Here is a 27,202-nt window from a genome sequence, read left to right on the forward strand (position 1 = left end):
CTTTTCAGATTAAGTTCTAATGAGGATAATTATTAAACATCACATAATTTCTCCTTAACAGGGCAGGAAACAGAATGAGTTATTTATGCAATTCATTTTTCAAATCTTGATGAAGGCTCCATAAATACTGTAAATATATAATAGGAAGGCCTTTGACTGAATACTAAACAAGAATGAAAAGTACAGCTTTTATTTGACAAAAATACAAAAATAACTTTTCAATTTCAGCAACTTCTGTTTTACAAGGTCTTAGTGACTCTCATCTTGTCTGTGCTAGTTAACTAAAATAACTAACAAGAAACTGTAGACTGAAAATCTGACTAAACAATGTCCATAAGCTCTAAAAACACTAACTACTCAATCTTAGTACCATAATAAACTTTCAATGATTCACAGGATCATTTCAAAGTTTGTGAATGCAAAAACACAAAAAACAATGTTCTACAACTTCTGCAGCAGTGTATTGTCTGGCAGGTCTAGACTGGTGCAATGACCCAGTTTCTTGTAATATTACAAAACAGCAAAGTTACAACAATGTCTTCGTGCTGCATCTATAGACATGTTTAACCCGTTTCACACAATTTAGGGGTGGAAAAATAGATTAAGTATATACAGTATATCTGACATACATAAAAACCTGGAACATCAGCAGAAACCTGAAAAAAAAGAACTTGGCAAACTTTTGCAAGACCATTAATAACAATACTCAAGGGGGCGATAGAATTAACACATTTTCTCAGCAAGATTTTCCACATGTGTTTTCCTGAAATTGCTAATGCCTGCTATCGCACCCCTTTACTGAGAATGTAAAGTGTCCTTACATTTATTGAGCTTGCTAGATCCCATACTTGCATTTATTTACTTGCACATAATTAGTTTCAGGCTTCAAACACTTTGCTTTTAGCAAAAACACATTTGTAATGCAGTAAACCTCAGTATCTGATATATAAACCACTTAGAAGTTTCTACAAGTAGTCTCTTGTGATAGTTCGCCCATTATTTTAAAAGAAAAGTGAGAAGATAAATAAAATGCAAGCTGTTTTTTGACCATTGCCGGCCACCGTATTAAACTATTTATGGTAGATGGATCAAACAAGTTCCCTTCATTTTAGCCTTTTCAGGGCATATGGGTAGTATTTGAGGAAGATCCGTCGTGCAATCTCATGTGTGTCCCCTAGTGGTTTGGAGGGATATTTCCTCTGGTTGTAGACGAACCCTTTCTCAACCTGGAACACGGCCTGGTTGAAGACGTCTTGTTTGAAGGGTCTTCCTCTGTCCAGACACTCCACTAGTGTATTAACAAACAAGCCCCAGCGCTGTAAATAATAGTCTTCCACTAGACCACCCCACTCCTTGCTGGCGTAGTCCAAGATTTCCCCATCTGGTCCCCAAAGGGTGATCTGATTTCGTGCGTTGATATCATACAGCTGTGCCTCGTGCTCATCCACACCCTGAGACTGAGCCTGCTCAAGCCAGACTCCCAAAAGGAAGTGTTCGTTGCTGGAAAGGAGGCGGTCCAGTTCAGGTAAGAGATCGTAGACGAGCACGCCACCAGCGGTTAGGAGGTCGGGAAGCTTTTGAGCCTGAGAATCATACAAATAAAAGAACATTTCAAAGCTGTAAACAATAAAGGTGCAGTCACATTTACCGTTGTTTGAGAAATTTTAATGGGCGAAATCCAATCATTTCAATACGAATCAATGAATTAGGGAATTTAGCAAAATAATTCCCCAAGCATATTTTGCAATGGGTTCAAGTTGGTCCTGTGAATATGGTGTGTTAACCAACTAAAAGCTGTCTGGTGTGAAAGTGACTTTGTATTCTTCTTATACATCGCTACACTATAGACAATAGACAATGGACATTTATTTGCCCATAAAATTTGGCAAAAATGTTGCTAATGCGGGGGCTTTCACACCAGCAATTTAGTTCGAAACAGAGCACAGTTCGCCTGAAAATTTGGTAATACTGTGTACCGCTGTACCAAATCCAAGACTAACTGTATAGGAACTGGTCTGAGTTTGGGTGCAATGGGACTGTGGTGTGATTCGTATGAATATGAAAACTACTTGAACTTGGATACAAACAACTGTGAGTATGTAGTGTAATCGTGCATTTAAAGCTGCAATTAAAAGAGTCTTTATGTGACGCACATAGACACAAGCGTCGATCAATAGAACCAAATTAATAATAAAATTACCAATATATTGCTAAAATGCTATAGTTTTCTATCATGCACACTGTGCATGTTTGTGACACAGGATGAACACACATCCAGGGTTCGATTGAATCTAGACCAATTCCGTGAGGGTTGTATTTGCAAGTAGGCTATCTTTGTAAACACAGTAATCTAGGTCTTATGCAAAAGCAAACAGAAACATAAAGAAAACACATGTGTAAAAGTATATTGGATACGGGCAGCTCTTAAAGTGACAGCAGTCTAATATTCCTGCTGTCTGTCATTCATGTTAATCAAACAACAAAAGAAAGAAAATCTCTCACTCCTCTTGACTAAATCACTTTTGTAACTTTAATATATTTAATTTACACAGTGAAAAATATGCAGTGTTTTTATACATTTTATACAATGTAGCATTTATTACTTATTTGTTCTACTGTAGATTTTATTGTTTGTAATTAGTTTCTTATTCTTATTTAATTGCGGACTGTTTACTTGTCTTCAGTTTTTTAATTTTTTTTATTTAGGCTAGTATAATTTTTTGTGATTTTGACACTGGTGAGTGACAAGAACTATGAAATTTCATATCATAAAGACCTATTTGAAGCAAAAATAACTATATCGTAGGGCTGTGCGAATAATCGAATGTGATGATCATGTGCATCTAATCAGTAAAGCCAGTTCTGTGATTAGTAGTTAATATCCTTCACGTGCTTTCAGATGATGTGGCATTTAATACACAGAGCCGTAGTTCTCTGACAAGCTACACAATATTGCGTTCATAATCGCAGATGAATCGCATTCGATTATTTGCACAGCCCTACTATATTGTGATATGTATCGTTCGTTACCGTGCAATTAAATTAGTCTACTCATATTGTGATATAATATTTTGGTCTTATCGCCCACCCCTACCCTGAATACAATGCAAGTGCTTTGGATAAAACCATCAGCCAAAAGCATAAAATTGTTAAAAAAAAAAAATACTAGTACTGGTTCACTAGTAACATTGACAGTAACATGACATTAAACATAACTGTTAAGGTTGGGTTTACCTGGAAAGCATTCCGTATTTCCTTGTAGAACTCAGTTGTAAGAAGCTGAAGCGCTTGACGTGTCACATCCACAAGATCATACCGGAAAGTTTCCAGAGTCGCTAACCCTGGAGCGGCTTCGAACAGAAGCTTCCACGCTTTGTAGAAGTCAGCTGGTTCATACCAAATGTCCGTTTGCATGTGCAGGGACGGCCGATGTACCAACGGACTCCGGTTGTGGTTCTTGTATTGCGGAAGAGTGCAGTTGTACACACTATGAAACAAGAGCTGCCAGGCTGCCGTCAGATTCGCATCCATACTACCATAGCGCCGCAATGCGTACAGCGACACCCACTTGGAAAGGTTGACGGGTTCTTTGCGCCAGGCCAGTTCGCTCATAAGTTCGTAAATGACTGGATTCTGTTCGATGCCTTCGGGGGTCAAACCCAATCCCACTAGGGTTGAATTCGGAAAGCGGATGGCATCGAAAGGGCCGGAATTTATGCTCTCCACCATTCCAAACAGACCACTGTTCCCTCCAAAGTTGTGCAGCATGCACCAGATAAACGGCTGGCCATAGAAGGAGTTTGTGGAAGAGTAGACAGGCATGGATTCAGCAAAGAGATCCAGGACAATCATGCGCCCCAGGGGGACTCCGTGTAACAGGGCCTTGACCTGGTCTGGTTTCCAGAACGAAGGGTCACTGATAAATAACCAGCCTTGCATCAGCCAAATTGCTTGAGGGTCCACTGCCAGAGAGAGAGTAAAAGGAGAGAATGAGAGACCACAACGCATCTGTGTGAGCAGTTGTGAGGGCACCATGCCTCATCCCATCATGGGGTTGGGAACCCCAACTGTGCCCCAGAAAATAAGCGGGTCAGTTGAAGAGCAAATGCAATCACAAAGAAACATGAGCAACTTCAACATCTAGGTATGTTCAAAATCTAGGACAATATCACATGAGTTATTTCCAGCACCAACCAAAAAGGGCAACAATGGCATAGCTACCTGAAGTCATAGTATTGAAAACGGCACGGCTGATAGATGCCAGGTAAGCGGGGTCCGAAGAGGCTGGGGCCATTTCATTAAAGGTGTCTGTGTTGTAAATATGGTCTGTTCCGAACTCCTTAATGACCTGGGTCAAAAAGAGCGCTCCTATTCGCTGGAAGAGCGGGTCACGGGGGTCAAGCACATAAGCGCAGGAGTAGGTGCAGTTAAAATGGCTCCAGGGGTTCAGCTTGGTCACATTTGCTTGGGGGAACAACCTAAAAGGCATTGCTAAATGTGATTATTCCTGTCTTCACTCTCAAATATCTGCTAAAGAGACAGAAATAGAATTTATGTGTTTTTTGCAAATTTGTTTTGAACTGGCCATTTAAATACGTTAAATAATAAGGAAATTTAAAAGCCATGAAAAAATCTACAGCTATGTTAAATGTAAGAAAGACATATTTGAGGAATATTACCTGGTAATACCTTCAGGTACGATTCCTGAAAAAGCAGGCAATACAGGTATCATCCCAAAAGATCTCATGCGGTCCAGGATTTTAAACTGGAGAAACAAATGGCACAATTTTTTACATAATTTTTAATAAGAAAATTTTAATGCATGAGATTTTAATGTTTTCTGGTAATAGCATTTCTGCTTTTTATAATGCTGGGGTATTGTGGGTAGTTGGAATATGTTACTATGCAGTTGTTCATTGGTTATGAGCAGTTTTTAGCACCTTGAATCATACAAAAAATTACGATTGTGCATTTACTATGCCCAAGTCTCTGTGATGTCCTCTAGATGTGGCTCAGATATTTTAGATTCCGGTCTAAAGACTCATGTCTCTCCCTTAAAGAAGAGCTATGGAATATTTTTGTTTGCCGGTTTTATCACCTGCCAGGTGAAAATCCTCTATGATCACTTTGGGCTAGGAAGTTTTAATAATAGTCCAGTTATGACCCATTTTTAGATATACCCCATTTCTATTGTTATATTAACAACAATTTAATATTTTCTTTATATATTACTTTTGTATATTGTTTGTTATACATGTTAAAACAAATTTATGTGATGTATGTTCAAGATTGTTCCTAAAAATAAAATAATAAAAAAATATGTAATAAAAAAGTGGAAATAAATCCCAAGTCTGACCACTTAGAAAAAAAAAAAAATTCAGGAATTTTATTTGATCAAAAGACTGTTTAGTACCTGCAGGTAGAGCTGTTTGACATGCCAAGACTGAGGAAGTGGTCCTCCCCACTGAAACAGATTTCCCATGCGGTTCCACGCTAGGAAAGCTGGGCCTGTGAAGAAGCGATCCAGCTCGGCCTGGTTCAGACCGAGAGACAGATAAACCTACGGTACATCAGGGAGAAAACAGACAAACATAAAGCACCACATACACTTGAAAATATTCATTTATAAGACAGAAAGTTCACAAGTGATCAGCCATTTTTTTAAGAAATCCTCTCACCTCCTGCCATAGCACCTCCTGTCCAGTGAACGCCAGAGGAAGATTTATGCCATTCAGTGCCATCCAATCAATCTCCCTTTGCCATCTGGGCCAATCCCACCACACGGAGGAGTAACTCTGGGTACACACGTTCTGATAGTACCTGAACCTACAGTTACACAAACACTAAATGAAATTAATTTGCTGCAGTAGGTCCTCCACACATTAACCGCCACATCTCCAACTTGTGATGTATCTGGCAATTAACACTATTATCTGTTATTGGAGCTGTAATGAACATGACCTCATTCATAACGTCATGTGTGGAATTCATTGTCCACCGGCATCCCTGAGAGTGACATAGTACAGGCCAGCTCTTGCAGAACTAACAAGACAAACACGCAACCGGACAACAAAGAAAAGTCCGGCTACTACAAAACATCCACATGAACAACAGCAGTGAGAAGTATCAACAATGCTGCCTTTTTATATTGTCTTACAAATCACACTGACATGATTGGAGGTACACAAGAACATGTACAGTAAAAGAAACAAAAACAACTGCTCACAGAATGACGAGTTACCTGCAGAAACATACACATTACCACATGAACAAGGAAAAGACACAGGCAAGCTTATCTAGACGGCTATTAAAGTGTGCATTAGTCAGGTTAAAATGATGATTATAGTTGCTCAAAACTGAACAAAATACATTAAATAGTCCAGCTTAAGCACACGGAGAAATGAGTTTGATTTCTGTGCTACAACAGACATTAAATGTCAGCCCTTTTGTAATTATTTTAGGGAATAAACTGTATATAAAATATGGATTTTTCGATACCTGGTTATTCCTCAAATAAAATGAAAACATTGTCTAAAATATTTTAAATGATAACATTTAACACAAAATGAGTTTCAGCCCCTAGGAGTAAGAAATGTGCAAAATCTATAAAAAATAAAGGAATGCATATAATAAATGTGACAAAAAATTATAAATATATAAATGCTAAGACTACATTATAGGAACTTTTTGGTTTGAAACATTCTCCAGAGCTTCTTTAACTTCAAAAAGGTATTAATTTATTATAAAACTGGAGAGTCACAATAATCCCTGCTGACAAAAATATATTTTATCAGAATGTTTGGCTATTGTTCCCATTAAGTTATGAACACATTTGTTAAACATTAACATTTAAACATTCAGTTTTTTTTTATGCAAACATGAAGGGAACATTCCATTTTATCATTTTGCAAAAACAATTAAAATGTACTTCAGAATGTTCTTTAAACTTTTTGAAACCAGTTGCAACATTTAAGAAATATTAGATGAACATCCAACTAAAGAATAATAAAAAAAACATTTTAAATATTTATATGAAGCTTTCTAAATCTGTAAGTTTTACTTGTGATTTATTGAAAATGTCAAACAATATTAATGAATAAAAGGTGTTTTGTTGAATTAAATTGACCTGTGCGGGGTGTTGATGCGCAGGACGCCGGTGAGAGGAGGCAGAGGTCGGGGGATATTTAACTGATCTCCAGACCAGGACACGTGACAGTTGCAGAAGTATTTGAGATAGTTGTATATACCGGTGGCCACCGCGACCCCCGTGCTGCCCACCGCCAGGATCTTGTTGTTCTTCGCGGATCGCAGCTCACACACGTCTAAAGTGTCATTAGACAGAGTCCTGTTGACTGACACGATGAAATCCCGAGCTCTGTTTCCCAGCAGTCTCCGGAGCAGATCCACCACAGCTCTTGACTGGCTTTTGTCGCTGGCTTTCGCTCTCAGATGCGCGAGAGTCGGAAAGTCGCTGCAGACCGACTGCAACAATGTAACAAACAAAAGCGCGAGCAGCGCGCCGCGGATACATTGTATCATTTTGACTTCTGTGACGTCAGCGGCATCGGTGCTGCAGATGTAGATTTCAAATGTAAACTTTTCTACTATTGATTTCCTTCGCGTGAGCAGGAAGCAATGTGTGTCAAATGAAAAGCAGGCAACCAATCATAAGACTGTGTGAAGGGCCTCTGAGGAGCCTTAGCCAATAAGAACTCAAGATTAAAAGAAAAGGGGGAAACTCGTTTGTATTCATCACATGATCCTATTCTATTCGATGTGTAATCCCTATAACGACATAAACAACTTCTACAGTTTTTATTGGGCTGTTTTGTAGCATAAATATTAAACATTATTGTTTACCAGAAAGTGAAAGAAACTGTCATCAAAGGCTGGCATCAAGTACTATTATAATTTCACTTTCCAGTTCAAGTGGATTGTATAATGCACTTTTATTATTACAATAAATCAAACATCTTTATAGAAAATAGTAAGAAAGGCGACGGTGACAAGGAAAAACCAGGTAGGTTAGGTAGATAAAGACGGGAACCAAACTCTGACTGGCAAAATATAATACATTATATATATATATATATATATATATATATATATAAAATCAAATCTTAATGATCAATTATTATTAATTGTTATTCAATAAACGGAAAATGACAATACTTTTATTTAATTTTACGCATTACCATTTATGCATTTTATTCTATTTTACTGAGGAAGATACAGCAATAAAAAAAAACATCACATTCAATGGAATAAATCAGTGCTACAAGTCAGTGTTAATATGCAAGGACTTTTATTTTGACGGGTGGCTTTACGGAAGCCAATGCATCGTGCTCCGTTTAAAAGTTACTGTTCAGAATTTATAATTTCGCTATTTTAATGACGCTTCGGGAAGGATGTGAGTATAGTTAAATGGAAATATGTTTGTGGTTTTTCATAAGAATGTTGATAGGAAGCAAACACGTGGAGATTTGCACAATTGAGATTTGCCCAATCGAGTATGGGTCACCATACTTGACAATACGTCACGACAATAAACACCTCCACACTCTACAGGAGCATCTGTTTGAGAACTACATACATGTCCCTTAATAAATAATTAATTATTCACTGAAGATATGTGAAGCTCACTGTGAATTATTGCTTAAATATTTGTTTATTGTTAACATGAACAAAAACTGCATTGATATACAGTACATGCACACATGTATAGGTGATAATACGAAGCTGTTATATGGACCTCTCTGTTATTTGTTTCACAGATCTGTGTTTGTTGTAGCCATGTCAGAAGAAGTTCTGCTGGCTCGTGTGAAGGCTTTGGAAGAGGAGGTGGAGAGACTGAAAGCTCAGCTGAAAGGAGAGAGAGATGGAGCTGGGAGAGAGGAGAGGACTGAAACATCAGGCAGTCTCCAGACAGAGAGCTTAAAACACCAGGAAGGTGAGGAGAACAGACCCAAACAGAAGAAACGAGGAGCAGAGAGGCCCTTTGACTTCTCTGTCCATCCTCGCAGGCATGTGGCACTGCGGCTGGCGTATCTCGGCTGGCAATATCAGGGCTTCGCTGTCCAGGAAAACACAGACAACACTGTTGAAGCCAGGCTTTTTGAGGCCCTGCTGAAGACTAAACTGATCCAGGACAGACAGACCTCCAACTATCATCGCTGCGGCCGCACCGATAAAGGAGTCAGTGCTTTCTCCCAGGTACTGCAATCTGCATGTAATGAATTTTGTTTTATATTATTGATCATGTTTTCATATTTTCCAGGGTTACCACCAATTAATCAATAATCTTTATTTATACAGCTGATACAGTATAAATAATTTTTGGGGTCTGTTAACTAATATTTAGAATCAGATTTCTAACTACTTAATTTTGAGACAATATTAATGGTTAAATTAACAACTAAAATTGAATTATGTATATTTTAGTAACAACAATAAAAATAACATTTAGTAATTAATAATAATTATTTATGCCAATACGTTTATGCTTTTTATTATCTAAATAATCATACATTTGTTTTCATATTTTGTAAAGTCATGGATTCCTGTATTCACATTTTTCTCCATGTTATGTCCAACTAATTTATATTTCTGTAAATTGTCTGATAACTGATTAAATTATTACATTTTGACATTATAAATAATCATTAGATTATAATAACTAAATGCATAGCATGAATTGTTAATAGTTTAGTTGTAGTAATAATAATAATATTATTAAAATATTCACAATTCATGTTATACTTTTTATAATTTATTATCTAATGATTATTTATTAACAATAATATTTTATTTATGAAAATAAATTTGACTAAAAACCGTTTTGTGATGTGAATAATATTTATTTTAATATTTTGTAAAGTCAATGATTCCTGATATTCACTTTTTGCTTCAGGTTATATTCATCCAATCTATATTTCTGTCAGTGTCTGATAACTTTTTTTACTATAAAATTTTTTATTTATTTAATTTTGACACAATAATAATATTGTGAAGTATTGTGAATATTTCACTACTGCTATTACCTCTAATAATTATTATTATTATAATTAATGCCATTACATTTAATATGAATAGTCACACAATTATTTTTATATTTCTTAAAGTTATGGATTCCTGATATTTACTCTCTTGTCCAGGTCATATCCATTGATCTTCGCTCAACTCAGTATGGAGGAGGTTTAGGTGTGTCTGTCCCAGCTGGAGTGGAGGTCAAAGGCAAGGCGTCTGCAGAAGAATTACCCTACGTCAAGATATTAAATAGAGTCCTGCCACAGGACATTAAGATCCTGCAGTGGGCTCCTGTAGAAACCGGCTTCAGCGCACGCTTCGACTGCAAGTCCAGAACATACAGATACTACTTCCCTCGTGGAGATTTGGATGTGGATCTCATGGCAGAGGCTGCTAAACGGTCAGTAGATCACATCATTAACACACACTGTCTGTTTAAAGAATATTATGTACAGTCAATCAAAACGTATTTGAACATTTCATTATAAAAGATAAAATCGCTTCTGAAAAACAAAATCTTCCTTGTCTTTATTCTGGGTTGTTCTAGCTGCAGTTAATTTATTCACATTGTTTTATGGTGCTTAAGGTTGAGTGGATAATTATGTTCCTCTGGTGACGCAGGTATGAGGGAACACATGACTTCAGGAACATCTGTAAGATGGATGTAGGTAATGGAGTCTTGCAGTTTCAAAGGACCATCTTGTCTGCCACCATCCAGCCAACCCAACTTAACCCCACCTGCCCTAATGACCCACACCAACTCTATGTCTTCCAGGTCAAAGGTCTTGCTTTCCTCTATCACCAGGTGAGGAGCTCATCTCAAACTGGAGTCCTTCAGAGCAAAAGCTGTGGTTCTCAACCAGGCGGTCTCAGAATACTTGCAAGGACTTTTAGAATACTTTTCAATACTTTAATGAATGAATTCGACAAAACAAGCTTTAAAATGAGCTAAAACATCTAAAAATCAAGATATTTCTTATTTAAATTTTTTGTTATCCTTGAAGAACCAGAAATATCCACAGTCTTGGGTTCTAGACCTGGAAACAGTGTTTAAATATTTAAACTGTAAACAGTAATTAAAGGGATAGTTCACCCAAAAATAATAATAACTCACCCTCATGTCGTTCCAAACCTGTAAGACCTTCTTTCATCTTCAGAACACAAATTAAGATAATTTTTAATAAAATCCAAAAGCTTTCTGACCCTGCATAGACAGCAATGCAACTGACACGTTCAGAAAGATAGTAAGGACATCGTTAAAATAGGCCATGTGACATACAAACCATACGCACATACATTTTCATTTTAGTTAATGTTTTAGTCATTTGTTTTCTTGTCATTCTTTTTAGGTTTTGTGGTAACACATTACAATAAGGATTAATTTGTTAACATTAGATAATGCATTAGCTAACATGAACTAATATTGAGCGATAGATTTTTACAGCATTTATTAATCTCTGTTAATGTTAGTAAAAATTAAATTGTTCATGTTAATTTACAGTGCATTAACTAATGTTAACATACAATTCTGAATTTTAATGTATTACTAAATGTTGAAACTAATATGAACTAAAATGAATAAATACTCAAAAGTATTTTCTATGGTTGGTTCGTGTTAACTAATGATAATAAATGCAACCTTACTGTGTTATTGGTTTTGTTTTTTAGTGTCTGTATAGTTTATTAGTTTTTATTTCAGCTTTATTGTAGTACATTAAGTAAAACTAAATAAAAATGAGATGCTTCCTTCACAACTAGAATTTATAAAAAATATTTAATTTAATTTCAGTTAACATTTAAGAAAAACGTTTTCTCATGGTTTTAGTTAACCATAACAACACTGCCTGGGAAAGTCAAGTAAATGAATCAAATATTAAAACATATTTAAGAAATTCAGTTATTTTAATTCTAATTGTTATTTTTTAACAGAAAGTAGACATAGCCATAGATTAAAATACATTTTCAAATATTGTTGTTTACAGTGGAGAGCATTGGGTCAAAAAAGTTTTATATTTATAAATCCATTTTAAAAAAATGGCACACAGTGCATTGTTTAGCAGTAGTAGCTAGTATTCTATTCTGAACATAACCAATAACTTGGCTTTTCCAGGTTCGCTGCATGATGGCTTTGCTGCTGCTTATTGGACAGAAACTCGAAGCTCCAGAAATCATTGATCTGCTGCTGGATGTGGAGAAAAACCCAAGGAAACCTCAATACAGGTGAGTTGTATTTCAGTATTTCCATAGCTATTTCTGGATTCCATGTGATGTTGCATATTGCTTAGACCAGCAAGAACTTGATCTTTCACAGTACTAAAATTTCAAATCTATAGGAACTCTCATTTTCATGACTGAAGTAGTGACATGATTATAGCTGTCTGTGTTTTATAGTATGGCGGTGGATTACCCTTTGGTGTTGTATGACTGCCACTTCGAGGGTGTGAATTGGAGGAATGAAACGGAGGAGGAGAACCACGTCCTGAACTCTCTGCACCAGCACTGGGTTCAGAACGCAGTGAAAACCCAAGTTCTGCTCGGCATGATCCAAGGCCTTCAGAAAACAACCACAGGTGTGCGTCCATACTGAAACTGACTCAAAAACGATTTACTTATATGTCCGGAATGAACTACAGACCTACTGCCTGATGTTTATCTAAAACGTAGCATGTAAAAACCATTGTAAAACAGTTTTTGTTTGTTTTCTTAGAGATGACATCGCTTCAGTGCTGGCTCATGGAGGGCTCCAGGCAGAGGAAGTACCAGCCTCTTCTGGACCGGCCGCGCTGTGAGAGTTTGGAGTCCAGGATCCAGCACTTCGTGAAGAGAGGAAGACTGGAGCAAGAAGAAGGAGAGTACGGGGAGGAGACGACCGTTTTCAGGGGGAAAAGATCAAAACATTCCCATCTGACAACAAAAAACCAAATCCAGGAGCAAAACCATGATTGCTCATTACAAAACCTGTAAACATACTGTTATGAACCCCTGTTATGTTTTCTGCTTTGACCTTTAATGTGTGCAAAATAATATGAAGGCAGAACCATTTTTTTTTTAATTCGGTTCTCTTAGCAGCACAATTGCTAATTTTCTGTTTTGTGTGTCTTTTATATTGTAGATTATATTACTGACCTACAGATATTAAATCCATGTGGTTGCATTATTGCCACATCTGGACCCAGAATACGTTCAAATGTCCTGCTTTGTAAATTGTAATATCATATTGTCAACAAAATCAGTTTAACGCAATGAACTGATACCAGATTGAAATCTTTGCCAGGATCATTTAAATTAATCTTAAATATTTTACATATTTTGAAATTAACCTTGAAAATCGTTCATGTCTGATATCCAACTTACTGAAAAAGCTTTATTGAAATGTTCAGCATATCTGCAACTGGCAGTTTGTTTCAATGCTAAAATTTGTTCTGTAGTGATCAGTTAAGAAAGACCTTTTTTAACCATCTGAGATGAGAGGAACCAAGATGTCAAATATTTAAAAAAGTACCAGTAGAACGTAGGCAGCCCACAATGTACAAATGAATCATGTAACAATTCAACATCCCTGAGAAAATGCGAAACAGTCTGACATCTATGCTGGTTCTTTCAGGGTTTCTTGCATTTCCAAAACCAAAAAAGGGAAACAAAGTACTATTCTTTATGTATTCTTCTAATATCTCTGCGTCTGAGATCTCTACATCCTCCTGACCAAATCTACTTATTACAGAGTACAAGTTCATTTCCCAGTGTGTCTGTTACAGGCCAGTAGAAATGACAGGAAGAATGCTGGCAGAACAAAACCTCCTCCTCATCCAAGGCATACAGTGGTCTTGAGTCCACGGCTCTTACCAGGAGTAATTATTTTACAGCCCTTGGCTCTTCCCATCGTTTAGAACTTTAGATGCTTTCAGCTGTGGAGACATGAAGGGTGACATTAATTTTCCAAGATAATATTTAAATGTATATAAATACTTATATTTCCTCTGATAAAGCATTTTCAGCTTGCAAATTAAAGGAATAGTTCACAGCCAAAAGTAAAAATGCTTTGTTTTGTTCCTCTCTCAAAAGCTATAAGACTTAGAATATAGCAGGGTTATTATAGTTAACTAAAACACATTCTATTACTTGAAATAAACAAAAATGAACAGATAAAATGTTTTCAAAATATAGTTTATTTCAATATTTCTGTAATATTTTTATTTAGATTAACTTTATTTACTAAACTATGTAGACATAAAAAAATAAAATTACTTAAACTAGCTAAAATGAAAATAAAAACAATCCAAAATATGAAAAAAAAATACAATAATAATAATATTCTCGATGATACGAACAGATACATTTTTTTCAAAATATAGTTTATTTCAATATTTCTGTAATATTTTTATTTAGATTAACTTTATTTACTAAACTATGTAGACATAAAAAAATTACTTAAACTAGCTAAAATTAAAATAAAAACAATCCAAAATATGAAAAAAAAAAAATTATGATAATATTCTCGATGATACTAAAATAATACTGGAATGTAGTGCATGTGTAATGAGGACTTTTATTATGGTAATTTTGTGACCTTTTTGAAGCTTGACATTATTCTTTGTTAATAGATATTAATCAAAATATATTTTGTGTGTGTGTTCCACCGAAGAAAGAAATGAACGATATGATGACAGAATATTCAGTTTTGCATGAAATATTAAACGGTGTAAAAAAAATGATACATACTGTATATAATTAGTAACTTGCTTTGCCATGTTTATAGGGTGTTGACTTACAGATATTAAATCCATGTTGTTGCTTTACTAATCCCACGTTTAGACACAGAATATGTTGAATTATTTTTGAAAAATGTTCTGATTTGTAACAATGAAATTAACTGATGCTAGTCCAAATCCTTGATCATTTAAATTATTTACAACTATTTATACTTACAACTTGTTTTGCCCGAGGGTAACGTGTGTTTTTTTTTGTCTCTTTGAGATCTTTCGCTTTCAGCTCCGAAATGATGGAAGACAGTGAAATCAATTTTCTTTTTAACCTCCTAATCGTAGCATTCTTCAGTTTCATCTTTTTTCTGCAAGCCTTAATCTTTCTCAGGACTAAGTTCAAATTGTGCTTCAACATCTCTGGTGATTCGGTCTCCTGCATGTCTGTCGTTGAGTTGCTGTCCTCCATGGAACTACAAGACCAAGAACGGTAGCAGTGATCATGTCTAACTGCAATGACACATATCTCAGTGGGGTAAATCACTGGGGTCCCAAAAGTTTCAGTCATGTCTGGATCTTCCTCTTTCACAAAATCCTCCAAAACATCTTCCTCTTTCACAAAATCCTCCAAAACATCTTCCTCTTTCACAAAATCCTCCAAAACAACTTCCTCCTCCACATACTGTCTCCTGTCATCCCCTTTGAGACAGTATGTATGAAATTCATGACTTTCCACGTTCCTCTGCCTTACTTGGGTGTGCCGTAGCTGCTTCTGAAAGGGGCCAGGGATGAAAAATATTGTAGGGACAGCCGTTTTAGCAAGGCACACTTGCCCTTTATTGTTTGTGAAGAAGCAGCTGTTTTCAAAGTGGTGGGAACATATGCGAGAAGAAGGAGATGGCTTGAAATGGTCACGTCTGATGTTCACCAGCCACCGCTGCAGCCGATCTTTATCACCTAATGGGAAACTGTGAGGGAAATGAATGGATAAATGGATTATAGAAAGAGTCAAGTTCATATATAGCCTTGGTTCAGTAGAAGCAGGTCACATAAAAGTTCAAACATATAGTAAAAAACATAAAACATATCAAAATCAGTCATATTTCACTTTTTGTATCCAACAGAAAAAAGACAAAATCATATGCATGGGATTCATTTTGGTCGAATTATTATTTTAACATCCAAACAGTTTTTATAAGTGTTAAAATCACTGAATTTAAAAAGTATTGAAACATATTATATTGAAAAAATTATCAACACACAAAACGTTATCTTCTATTATTCATTAAAAGACTATGAATTCTTAATATATGCACATGAACTGCACGCGATGGCGATAAATACATAAATACAGTTTTAATAACGTGGCTGGACGATTAATTAAGACTAAATAAATTCAATAACCAACCGACCGATGAAAACTTGTACTAGATCCTGATGAATGACGATTTGTACAATTCACAGCTGCACACGACATGTTAAATGTCAAGTCAAAACACTGATCCTGATAATCATAAATATATAGATTTATATATATAAATATATATATATATATATATGTCTATGCTAACAACAACAACTACTTCTGTCTTTGGTTTAGCGGCGCGGTGCGCAAACAGCGCATTACTGCCACCTAGCGTTAGTATGACATGACATATGTGTCCCTCTAACTTTTCTTTTGTTTTTATCTTATTGCAATATGACCCTGGACCACAAAAGCAGTCTTAAGTCGCTGGGGTATATTTGTAGCAATAGCCAAAAATACATTGCAAAAATACATATAAAATACATTAATAATAATTATCAGTAATTAATATAGAAAAGGAAGGCAATGGCGTGCTGCCAAACATTCTCCATATAAGTCCTTATAAGGGGTCCAAATAACAGATATTAGTAAATTAGTACTTTTTCTTGCTGTATATGTTGATTTTTATGTTTTTTTGGCACTTCTTGACAGATTCACCCATATAAAAATGACTGAATAATGTTAGTTTTTAATGGATAGCTTGAACCAGCAAAAACCAGACCGCCTGGGTTTATTAAAATTAATTATTAAAGTTAAAAGTAGTGCAATTTTATAATTTTATAATATTTTATTAATTATATATATACTTTTTACTTTTATATTATTATTAGTAGTAGTAGTAGTAGTATATTTTTGCCTTTTAGTATTTCTTTCTTTGCATAAGGTAAACTATTTTGTCATTGTAGATGAAATGAACATCTCTGTTGGTGTTGTTCAAGTTATTTTGGCTAATAATAAAAGACAAGACGCCTGAGTGTCATGTGACACGCTCGGGTCATGTGATGAGATAGCAGACAAATAAAGCCCAGTTCCGCCTTATATCCGCTTCACCGGATCTGTTTGTAACCTGATATCTTCACTGGCCTCGTGAAAATACGGTAAGTGCTTTATCTTTTAATAAAACAAGTCTTTGTTTAGGGTTTATTCCGGAAACGATGAGAAGCAATGTTACACTGTAACAGCAGTCTACAATGATTCAATGAAACAAACATGCTTCCTTCTTTTCAAAGACAGGCAACAAATGAAAGCTTTGCAAGATTACAAGGCAGCTATGGCTAAACATTGACAGTTTTCATAAATTAAAAACAAATGTTTTTGTTAATCGATGCCACGAAGTAATTAGTCTACAAGTGATTATTTAGCATTTAAACAGTGCTTCTTTAATGTGGTCAATAATGTGAAATTATTTTTTTTTGTTACAGCGTAAGAAAATCGTACATGGGTTTGCATCTGAAAATTTGAAGAGCATTAGTTTTGTGGATCAGCAATCACACACATAATGGTGAGTAGTTTGTAGTAGTTCTCTAAATATTTCTTATATTGTGATACGAGCATGCACTACAAACGGTTAACATGTTGACATCAGTAAGTCTGAAGCAAGTGTTCATCAACCAGGCTTGACCTCGGTTTGTCATGAGATTGTCAGCAGTGTTTATCATTGTTGTATTGCTCAATAAGTCCACAAATTGGGAAATGTGCATCTTATATAGAAACTCTTATGTCTGTTGGTCAACTGTTTTAAAATAAATGGAACGGAAATTCAGTTTTCACTCAATTCTACCAGACTTTCCTTAGATTATGTATTTAAAGTGTTTGCAAACTTTTGGTGCTAATCAGCCTTGAAGTTTTGTGCTACTACGCAGGTGTTTTTTTTTTAATAACACTTAAAATGAAATCTGTGTCACAAACACAATCTCACTTCACACCCTTTTCTTGTTTTTCAGGTGCGTGCGGGTGTCGTAGTGTTATTATGTGCGTGTCTGAACGTGTGTGGCGCTCTGATTTGTCCTGATGGAGGGATGTGTGAAGATGGAAACACCTGCTGTCAAACTCCGGGAGGGGGATACGGCTGCTGCCCGCTACCCAACGTAAGAGAGTTTGCTCTACTGCATTTATTTGATCAAAAATACAGTAAAAACGCTAATATTGTGAAATAGTTTTACAATTCAGAATATGTATTTTTCTACTTGAGTATATTTTAAAATGTAATTTAATCCTGTGATTCAAAGCTGAATATTCATTATCATTACTCCAGTGTCAGTGTCCAGGATGGCCGTGGGTCCTCAAGTCTTAAAGGCCCGGTTTCACAAACAGGGCTTAACTTAAGCCAGGACTAGGCCTTAGTTAAATTAAGAGATTTAAGCAACTTTTACAAGAATGCCTTAGAAGAAAACATTGAGGTGTGCATCCTGACACATGCAATGAGCAAAATATTTTATCTGATTTGTTGTTGCATTTTAGTCTGGGACTAGCTTAAGCCTTGTCTGTGAAACCGGGGGAAAGTATCTTAATTAAAGTGCTCCTATTATGGGTTATGAAAGTTTCGTGTTTTGGGAGTCCCCAAAAACAGGTTGACATGCATGCAAGGTCAAAAAACACTTAAATTTTCTTGTAATATGCATTTATTTTTACCTTATTTGCTCAACGACTCCCAAACGATTCGCTCCACGATTAATTTTTCCAAACCCCTCCTTTGCGTGACTCTAATCTGCTGTGATTGGTCGATTTGATTTAAAGCCGTGTTTGTGAGCTTTTAAAGTTACAAAAGCAGCACCTAGTGGCAAAGGAAAAAATGATCATTTTCATTCAGACCAACCTGAAAATCAGGTTTTCCCAGGTGTGCAAGTACAAGTGGGCGGGCAATATGCTAATGTTTCATGTTGACTTCAACATGAAACGGCTTGGGATTCGTTTAAAAAAATAAATAAAAATGACTCGTTTCAATGATTCAGAGTCGACTTTTTTTTTTTTTTTTTTTTTGAGACAATAACTTTTTATACATGGTGCACTTTCAGATTTAAAACTTTGCAGGATGTTTTCATTCATGAAAACATGAAAGGTCATTTTCAAAAATCCATAATAGAGGCACTTTAAATACAATTTTCCTAATAAATGGCCTTAAAAAGTCTTAAAGGCCCGGTTTCACAGTGAAAATGTTTTTTTTAACTGTTCCTTTAAGCCCAGTAAACAATGTGCACATTCATATCAAATGACTCTTGTTTGTATGCGTGTTTGCAGGCAGAATGCTGCTCCGATCACTTGCATTGCTGTTATCAGGGCACTCTGTGCGACTTGGTACACTCCAAGTGTGTGAACAAGACACACATTTTAGACTGGGTGGAAAAAGTTGCCACAAAGCAGGTAACACTCATACCTGCACAGCCACAAAACCAGATAGGCCTGGAGTAAATATTCAGCATTGAAATTTGAATTTTGTTCTCTTTCTTCTCTTTTTTTATTTTTTATTTTTTTTATTTTTTATTTTTTTTTAATTCAAGCAAGCAGTAATTTGTCCAGATCAGGAGTCTGAGTGTCCCGACGATACCACCTGCTGCCAGATGCCTGATGGGAGCTGGGGCTGCTGTCCTATGAGAGATGTATATCACCTGTTTGAATGTATTTCGGTTCTGGAATGTTGTTACATGTACATGGTAATGTTTACATTACATCTGTCTTTCTCCTTGTGTGTGTTTAGGCTGTGTGCTGTGAAGATAAGCAACACTGCTGTCCTCAGGGAACTAAATGTGACCTTGAGCATTCAAAGTGTGTGTCGGCAACATATGGACCCTCCCCGCTCTGGAGGAAGTTCGCCGCCCGTCGCAGGAAACCATCAGAGAGGAAAGCAGGTATGATAGTTTCTCAGTTTTCATTAGAATTGAACTGCATTATGCTTTATATTGCATATTGTCTGCCATATGGGGACTTAAAGTTTTGTGTTGGTAAGGTTTTGTAATGTTTTTAATGAAGTCTCTTATGCTCACCAAGGCTGCATTTATTTGATTAAAATACTATGAAAACAGTAATTTTGTGAAATGTTATTACAATTTAAAAGAACTGTTTTCTATTGTAATATATTTTAAAATGTAATTTATTCCTGTGATCAAAGCTGAATTTTCAGCATCATTCCTCCAGTCTTCAGTGTCACATGATCCTTCAGAAATCATTCTAATATACTAATTAGTTGTTGTATTATGTAATTGCAGTTGCTCCACCTAAAGACTCCAGTGATATTAGAGATGGTAAGACGCCAATAGTTTTGATCCATTTAATGTATTATTTATTATTCATCAAGTGTCTGTTAAAACTGACACCGGAGTATTCCGTGTGTGTGTTTATGTGGGCAGTGATCTGTCCAGATAAGATTTCCACATGTCCGGATGATACAACGTGCTGTAAACTAGATACCGGAAGTTACGGATGCTGCCCGATACCAAAGGTGCTGTATATTTGTCTGCATGTATATTAAATAATTTTTCTGTAGGTTTGTAATTTATGATTTCCCTGTGGTTTGCATGTATTTTACTCTCTGAAAGACTGAATTAACAAGCATAAATGTGTTTTTACTGTAGGCTGTGTGTTGTTCTGATCATGTGCACTGCTGTCCAGAGGCCACGACTTGTGATGTTGTCCATAGTACGTGTGTGTCAGCCAATGGCATCATGGTAAAAATGGTCACTAAGATCCCAGCCACTTCCCTGAAGCCTAAAGGTAAAGATCCATTTATTTTATCTTTGTGCAATTAAAGCGCCTACCATTCTGTATCATGGCATCCATCATCTGTGTGTGTTGAAATTAAAGATTTGCTCTCTTGGTGTGATACAGAAGATGCATCAGCCCATCTTTTTATTGCTCTTTCTGTCTGCAGGAGTAGTTCCCTGTAATGAAACGGTAGCGTGTGCTAGTGGTACCACCTGCTGTAAAACACAAGAAGGCACCTGGGCTTGCTGCCCTTTACCAAAGGTATTTAAGTTGTCAGCTTTATTTTAAAATCAGGTTCAGGTTGTTTGTGGCTCAGTGTCATTTGTGCATGTAAATTCCCAAACAAAAGTTTGTGAGGGTTTTTTTTTTTTTTTCTTTTTTTTTTTTTTTTTTTTTATTGGAGGAAAACATAAAAAATAGTGTTTGGGTTAATGTTGTCCTCTCCTCCAGGCGGTGTGCTGTGAGGACCATAACTGCTGTCCAGAGGACACGGTGTGTAACCTCGTGGCGGGCACCTGTGATGACCCTGCTGACCTTTCAGTGTCTGTACCCTGGATGGCAAAGGTGCCCACCTTTCCAATAGCTTCATCCAATCAGAAATGTGATGAGACTTCTTCGTGCGCCGATGGTTCCACCTGCTGCAGACTCCCATCTGGAAAATGGAGCTGCTGCCCTCTGCCACAGGTAAATACTTTTTCTTTCTCATTTTAACAAACATGCTTATTGGTTAAACTGCAATTTAGGGTTAGTTAGGGCTAATTTAAAATATTTTTATGAATATTTTATATTTATTGTATTTACAATTATTCATTTTTATTTGTTTTTAAAATATCAAATGTCTTGTTTTTTTATTTCTTATGTTTTATCTTTTTTTGTATTTCATTTTATTTTCGTGAATTTTTTTTTTTTAATGTACAAATAAAATATAAATTTGTTCATTTAATTTTATAAATATAATTTAATAAATATAATTTTTTTTTTTTTTTTTTTTTTACATGGGTATTTTTATTTTATTTGTCTACTAATATTGTTTTGGATTTGTTTTTTAGTTTATTTTCATTTGGTTTTTATTATCATGCATGCAATAAAAAAATATATTTGTTTTCTTTGTTACTTTTGCATATTTTTAATCTTATATGAAGAGTTCAGATGCAAAAGCCTCTGTGTTGTCTGAAATTTTCTTCTAAAATTTAGTATTTTTCTCAGGCTCCTATGTTTATTTTCAGTTATTTTGCTTTATTAGCACCTATTCATTACCATTAATGTGACATTTACTAAACCTACAAATAGAAGCCTGATTAAAAATGCAAATTTTAGAAGAAAATGTCAAACTTATTGAAATTTCTATTTATTTTACTAAAATATTTTATTCATTTATTATACTATGATTAAAAAAAAGTAATTATTTCAACTTCTAGGCAGTGTGCTGTGAGGATCATCTCCATTGTTGTCCCCATGATACTGTGTGTAATCTGGCTGCCAGCTCTTGTGACAGTGCCAATGAGCAGGGTCCTCGCTTTTCTGTGCCTTTGGTGAAGAAGATCGCCGCAGTGAGCCTGCCATCACAGAACCAAAACTGTGACGAGACATCACTGTGTCCAACAGGAACCACCTGCTGTAAACTAACCTCAGGGTCATGGGCCTGCTGTCCTATGCCACAGGTACAAATGCATTTAGCAATAAAGGTTTAGACCTACAGCAATATAACAAGAGCATCCTTGCATAAACGCCAAAATCTATTGGAATCCATTGAGTTGTAATAAATTGCTGCCTGTGTGGATAATTGATTGTTGCAGGCCATGTGTTGTGCCGATCAGGAGCACTGCTGTCCTGTTTTTTTTTTTTTTTTTTTTTTTTTTTTTTTTTTTTTTTTTTTTTTAGCGATTTTATTTTAATGATTTGATTTTTGTTATTCTATAAGTTAAATTGCTTTCTTTGTTTTAATTTAGCCATTTTATTTATTTTATAGATACTGTGTTTTTATTTTATGATTTTTAAATTTAATCTAATTAGTTTTATTTGGTTATTAAATAGGAGCACAGAACCTTAAGAACTGCAAGGCATTTCTGCCCGTCGCACCTCTGCCGGTGCCAATTTTAATTGTTTAATTGAGTTATTTTATTTGCTAGTTTTTAGTTATTTTTAGTGGTTTCATTTATTTTAAGATTTTTCATTTAAATTTTTATAGTTATTAGTTGTTTTGTATTTATTCAATTGAATAGTTTATTTAAATTTAGTGACTTTTAAAGTAGTATTAACTATTTAATTTAGTTAAATTTAATAATAGTTGTTTTATGGTTAGGTATTTTTTGCTGCTTTATTTTAGATTTAAATTTTTTTATTTTATAGTTATTGGTTATTTATTTAGAGTACTTGATTTAGGTATTCAAATTTAATTATTTAAAGAAGTATTATTTGTTACATTTATTTAGTTATTTTGTTTTATGGTTAGCAGTTATTTAAATGTTTTTTTTTTCTTTAGATTTGTTGTTTTTATTATGGTTTTATTTATTCATTTTGGATTATTTTAATATATATTAATGTGGAAATGGAATATAATATGGAAATTTTTATTTTGCATTTTAATCTGATAACAGCTGAATAAAACGTGCAACAATGTCTCACATTGCCATTTGAAACCTTTTTTGTTGCCTACTGAGTATTGCTTTACATACAAAACAACAGTAGGCAGTATATAGTGCTCCATTATGAATGCAATCATATCCTCTCTTTGAAGGCGGTGTGTTGTAAGGATGGAGATCACTGCTGTCCTAACGGCTACAGATGCAATGAGAAGAAGACGTCCTGCTCTAAAGCCTACCATGAGATCCCCTGGTTCACAAAACAAGAGGCCAGGGTCCTGAAGCGGTCCGAGGTGCTGTTTGGAGATGTGAAGTGCGACTCGACGACCAGCTGTGCATCTGGTTCTACCTGTTGTCAATTACCCACAGGGCAGTGGGGCTGTTGCCCTCTTGTCAAGGTGAGTCTTTTTTTGTTATGCATTTGAGTGTATTTTTGCTCTGAATGCTCTTGTGGATATTTTTCTGACTGACTCTGAATTTGGTTTGAGTAGCTCAGGGTTTGTTTTCATGTTTTGCATGCGTTTTCTCTCTGCAGGCGGTGTGCTGTGAGGATCATGAGCACTGCTGTCCACAGGGCTACACCTGCGACCTCGAATTTGGAACCTGTGTTAAAGCATCCGGTTTGCACAGTGTTTCTCTGACACGATTACAGACACATACTGACACGCGTTCAGAAGAGGAGGTGCTGTGTGACGCGTCCACACGCTGCTCAAAGACACAGAGCTGCTGTAGACTATCAGACTCCACATGGGCCTGCTGCCCATACAGAGAGGTAACAAAAATCAGGGCTGCCACATAGATGTTTGTTTTTATAATAAAATTCTTTATTTTTCTCTCTGATGTCTGATATTATTAGTGGTGCCTGCTAAAGGAAGCATCATGCACCTATCACTGTTTGTTTCTTAATGTTTTTACTGAAATTAATCAAATACATTTAAGTTTAATTTTATTTATTTTTAGTTTACTTTCAAAATTATTTATTTTAGATGTGTATTTTATTTATTGTTTACTGAAATAACTTTTGTTTACGTTATTTATTATTGCTATTTATATTTGATTTGTTTAAAAAATATCCTATTTCATTTGTTTTTTTTATATTTGTTTCATTTTTAGTTGTCTTTTTCATTTTACGGCATTTACTGAAATTGTTTGTTTATTTTTCATTGTTTTTATTTACATTGTCATGTTTTTAAATGTTATTTTTGTTTTTTTGCTTATATTTCAAGGTTTATTGAATTTCACATTTGTTTTTGTTTACTAAAACGTTGAACAAATAACGTATTTGTTATTTATTTTACAGTTTGCTGAATTTTACATTGTTTATGCAAAATTGCATACAATTATAAAGTGAAATCATTACTACTCTTAGCAGTCTTCGTTAAAGCATACACTAAACTGATTGTTGCTCTCTCGTAGGCAGTCTGCTGTGAAGACATGAAGCACTGTTGCCCTGTGGGATACAAATGTGACCCAGAAGTTCAAGGCTGCACTAAAGCTTCCACATCCATGTGGTGGGAGAATGCTCTTTAAATGAAGAATCAGAGACTGACATTGAACCACATGCCCATAACACAAATATACATCCATACACACACACTCGAACGCTCAGACTCCCTACATGTTGCATAAAGCGTTGTTTTTAAGATGCCCCGATTGCCCTCTTCAGACAAGGGACTATGCATCTAGCTTATTTTAATGTTTAATTTTTTACTGGAATAAAAATGTGCTGAACCTTATATTTAGGCAGGATACACTGAGCGACTTTTAGTTTTTGCTATAAGTTATGTTGAAAGGAAACCAGGGCACATTTCAAATGTTAGTAATTCACTTTATAGGCTGAAGTTCTGCTAAACACATCTAGAGTGACAGTAGAAGTGATTTTTAGCAGACTTGAAATTTGCCCACAACATCAGTGATAATTAGAGGCTAAATGGCTCATTATATTATCATAAATGTTATTAGGATGTTGATTTGAGTTTTTTTGACTTCTATTACAATGACATACACCAACCGTAAGTAAGAAAAGCTACTGAGATTCCAAACTGAATGGATCACCAGTGAACCAAACCTACAACTGAACCACAAAAGAAACTTGTTACCTTTTTTATTAATTTTTTTTGTCTTTTTTTTTTAAATTCTAAACCTGATTGGGAAAATTACATTAATTGATGTCGCCAACCATTTAACCCTATAATTTACTTTATTATGGCTGTTCTTTGTAGGGTTAATTCTTTGTTTGCTTTTTCCACTTTTTTTTTTTTTTTTTTTTTAATAAATTGAATTGTTCCAAGGTTAGGGTTAGTGTTCTTAAAAATCTTTCGAATGACTGCAAGTGTTCATATTTAAATTCAAGTGTCATTCTCAACACTTCCTATAGGTGCTTTTTGTGTGTTTTTTCTTTTTTTTTTTTTTTTTCTATTATCTCATTTTAATATTTACTGAAGGGTGAAATGAATCTAGTTGATTACCGGTGACAGAATGAGTTGATTTAATCAGACCCCCCCCCCCCCCCCATTTTTTTGTTGAAGTGGATTTGTTTGTTTGTTTTTGGTTAATTATACCAGAAAAAACACTGAAATTAAATGCTTTTCAAAGAGATGGCACGTTGACTCATTCATGTCTCATCATGACTGTTTTGATAAACTCTGTCTGGTTTCCATGGAGCAGATTGGCAGATCCATCTCTGCAATGCCATTGAATTTTTACAACTATTGGAGGAAGAATATCCTGTAAGCCTATTAAATGGTAAACGCAGAATAAAAATGAGAAAAAATCCTAAAAGATGGAAAAGTTTGGTCTGTCTTTGTTTTTAAGAAATCATGTATATGCATTTGACCAATCAGAGAGGCTGACAGATATTCCAGATGGCTGCTGCTTGGAGTCATGTTTCACAGCTCGTCTTCTGCATGTGTTTGAGTCCCGGTCAGACCGGCTGTAACACTGTTACCATTCAGCTGAAGCCACACAAGAGCTGCTGAGTGTGTTTGACTCCAGGAAGAAAACAAGATTGCTTTGGAGAAAGTTTGCAGGTTTCCAGAAGCCTGTCCTGGCTGTTTCTTGTGGTATGTTGACATTTTGTGTCACGACTTACACAACACCTGACCGGAAGAACTTTAGTACACCGGTGTGAGCTGAACTAAAGCGAGTGGGTTTGTAAAAATAGATGGAAACTAAATACAAATACATGTGCGGGGTTATACTACCATTCAAAAGTGTGGGGTTGATTAAGTTTATTATGCTCACCTATGCTGTGTTTATGATAAAAAAAAATACAGAAAAAGCAGTAATATTGTGAAATATTATTGTAGTTTAAAATGTCTGTTTCTGTTTGAATAACTTTTAAAAGGTCATTTATTCCTGCAATGAAATGAAATCATTCCTAATTTTATGGAAAAGGATTCTTTATGATGAATATAAAGTTTAAAACAACAGAATTTATTTGAAATGGAAATATTTTGTAGCATTATAAATGTCTTTACTATCACTTTTGATACATTCAATGCATTCTTGATGAATAAAAGTATTAATTTAAATAAAAAATTACAGTATTTGTTTTCAGTATTATTTCATATTACTAATATAGTATTTATTTTGAATTCATTTGTTTTATATTTTCATAAAAAAAATAAATTCAGTATGTGATATTATTAGTGGTGCTTGCTAAAGGAAGCATCACTATCACTGTGTTTGTAATATATATATATATATATATATAAATTAATATATATATATATTAATTTACAAAAACATATTTTTTAATTATTTTATATTTATTTATATTGTTTACTTTTGAAATTAATGTTTTTGTTTACTATTACATTGTTTGTTTTTATATTTGTTTTTATCATTTGTCTTTTTCATTTACTGTGTTTACTGAAATAGTTTATTTT

The 27,202-nt window shown here is 35.0% G+C and overlaps 4 protein-coding genes across 7 annotated transcripts; 2 read left to right on the forward strand and 2 right to left on the reverse strand.

Annotated features, from left to right (window-relative positions):
• Nucleotides 1–175: 175 nt before the first annotated feature.
• Nucleotides 176–7,638, reverse strand: naglu (N-acetylglucosaminidase, alpha). Its single transcript, XM_079409220.1, has 7 exons — nucleotides 7,127–7,638; nucleotides 5,679–5,826; nucleotides 5,414–5,560; nucleotides 4,680–4,765; nucleotides 4,222–4,478; nucleotides 3,235–3,962; nucleotides 176–1,583 (listed from the first exon to the last, which is right to left on the reverse strand). Exons 1-7 carry the CDS (start codon nucleotides 7,537–7,539, stop codon nucleotides 1,104–1,106), a joined length of 2,259 nt encoding a protein of 752 aa, XP_079265346.1. The 5' UTR covers nucleotides 7,540–7,638; the 3' UTR covers nucleotides 176–1,103.
• Nucleotides 7,639–8,307: 669 nt separating this feature from the next.
• On the forward strand, nucleotides 8,308–13,646 carry pus3 (pseudouridylate synthase 3). Of its 2 annotated transcripts, none has more exons than XM_079409852.1 (7): nucleotides 8,308–8,410; nucleotides 8,775–9,213; nucleotides 10,155–10,426; nucleotides 10,648–10,831; nucleotides 12,137–12,246; nucleotides 12,418–12,596; nucleotides 12,734–13,646. In XM_079409852.1, exons 2-7 carry the CDS (start codon nucleotides 8,794–8,796, stop codon nucleotides 12,988–12,990), a joined length of 1,422 nt encoding a protein of 473 aa, XP_079265978.1. In that variant the 5' UTR covers nucleotides 8,308–8,410; nucleotides 8,775–8,793; the 3' UTR covers nucleotides 12,991–13,646. The 2 variants fall into 2 exon arrangements, with proteins under 2 accessions (XP_079265978.1, XP_079265977.1); XM_079409851.1 differs by having other exon boundaries at nucleotides 8,326–8,410; nucleotides 8,792–9,213; nucleotides 12,734–13,202.
• LOC306865305 (uncharacterized protein) lies at nucleotides 13,360–16,339 on the reverse strand. Its single transcript, XM_079409853.1, has 3 exons — nucleotides 16,139–16,339; nucleotides 14,953–15,694; nucleotides 13,360–13,931 (listed from the first exon to the last, which is right to left on the reverse strand). Exons 1-3 carry the CDS (start codon nucleotides 16,201–16,203, stop codon nucleotides 13,884–13,886), a joined length of 855 nt encoding a protein of 284 aa, XP_079265979.1. The 5' UTR covers nucleotides 16,204–16,339; the 3' UTR covers nucleotides 13,360–13,883.
• A 673-nt stretch (nucleotides 16,340–17,012) lies between these two features.
• Nucleotides 17,013–26,862, forward strand: LOC306865134 (progranulin-like). 3 transcript variants are annotated; one of them, XM_079409533.1, is made up of 15 exons: nucleotides 17,013–17,129; nucleotides 17,454–17,533; nucleotides 17,976–18,119; nucleotides 19,270–19,392; nucleotides 19,530–19,628; nucleotides 19,727–19,877; nucleotides 20,235–20,270; nucleotides 20,376–20,467; nucleotides 20,601–20,739; nucleotides 20,897–20,991; nucleotides 21,181–21,414; nucleotides 22,149–22,391; nucleotides 23,468–23,710; nucleotides 23,848–24,084; nucleotides 24,729–26,862. In XM_079409533.1, the coding sequence occupies exons 2-15, from the start codon at nucleotides 17,531–17,533 to the stop codon at nucleotides 24,840–24,842; spliced, it is 1,953 nt and encodes a 650-aa protein (XP_079265659.1). In that variant the 5' UTR covers nucleotides 17,013–17,129; nucleotides 17,454–17,530; the 3' UTR covers nucleotides 24,843–26,862. The 3 variants fall into 3 exon arrangements, with proteins under 3 accessions (XP_079265659.1, XP_079265661.1, XP_079265660.1); XM_079409535.1 differs by having other exon boundaries at nucleotides 17,015–17,129; nucleotides 24,733–24,877; XM_079409534.1 differs by lacking the exon at nucleotides 17,013–17,129 and adding an exon at nucleotides 17,168–17,366 and having other exon boundaries at nucleotides 24,729–26,098.
• Nucleotides 26,863–27,202: the final 340 nt, after the last annotated feature.

The sequence above is a fragment of the Barbus barbus genome (genome assembly GCF_936440315.1).
Source record: "Barbus barbus genome assembly, chromosome: 46".
In the NCBI taxonomy this organism is placed as follows: domain Eukaryota; kingdom Metazoa; phylum Chordata; class Actinopteri; order Cypriniformes; family Cyprinidae; genus Barbus; species Barbus barbus.

What these genes read in the sequence shown, in the direction of transcription:
- naglu (XM_079409220.1), bottom strand. Translation starts at nt 7,539, where the DNA reads ATGATACAATGTATCCGCGGCGCGCTGCTCGCGCTTTTGTTTGTTACA. An exon ending in CGCATCAACACCCCGCACAG is followed by an intron (nt 5,827 to 7,126) that starts GTCAATTTAATT and finishes GTGTAACTGTAG; the next exon opens with GTTCAGGTACTATCAGAACG. An exon ending in AGGAGGTGCTATGGCAGGAG is followed by an intron (nt 5,561 to 5,678) that starts GTGAGAGGATTT and finishes GATGTACCGTAG; the next exon opens with GTTTATCTGTCTCTCGGTCT.
- pus3 (XM_079409851.1), top strand. An exon ending in ATGGCAGAGGCTGCTAAACG is followed by an intron (nt 10,427 to 10,647) that starts GTCAGTAGATCA and finishes CTGGTGACGCAG; the next exon opens with GTATGAGGGAACACATGACT. An exon ending in CCAAGGAAACCTCAATACAG is followed by an intron (nt 12,247 to 12,417) that starts GTGAGTTGTATT and finishes TGTGTTTTATAG; the next exon opens with TATGGCGGTGGATTACCCTT.
- LOC306865305 (XM_079409853.1), bottom strand. Translation starts at nt 16,203, where the DNA reads ATGTCGTGTGCAGCTGTGAATTGTACAAATCGTCATTCATCAGGATCT. An exon ending in TCTAGTACAAGTTTTCATCG is followed by an intron (nt 15,695 to 16,138) that starts GTCGGTTGGTTA and finishes TTTCCCTCACAG; the next exon opens with TTTCCCATTAGGTGATAAAG. An exon ending in ACCCTCGGGCAAAACAAGTT is followed by an intron (nt 13,932 to 14,952) that starts GTAAGTATAAAT and finishes ATGTCTCCACAG; the next exon opens with CTGAAAGCATCTAAAGTTCT.
- LOC306865134 (XM_079409533.1), top strand. An exon ending in CTCCAGTGATATTAGAGATG is followed by an intron (nt 20,271 to 20,375) that starts GTAAGACGCCAA and finishes TTATGTGGGCAG; the next exon opens with TGATCTGTCCAGATAAGATT. An exon ending in GATGCTGCCCGATACCAAAG is followed by an intron (nt 20,468 to 20,600) that starts GTGCTGTATATT and finishes TTTTTACTGTAG; the next exon opens with GCTGTGTGTTGTTCTGATCA.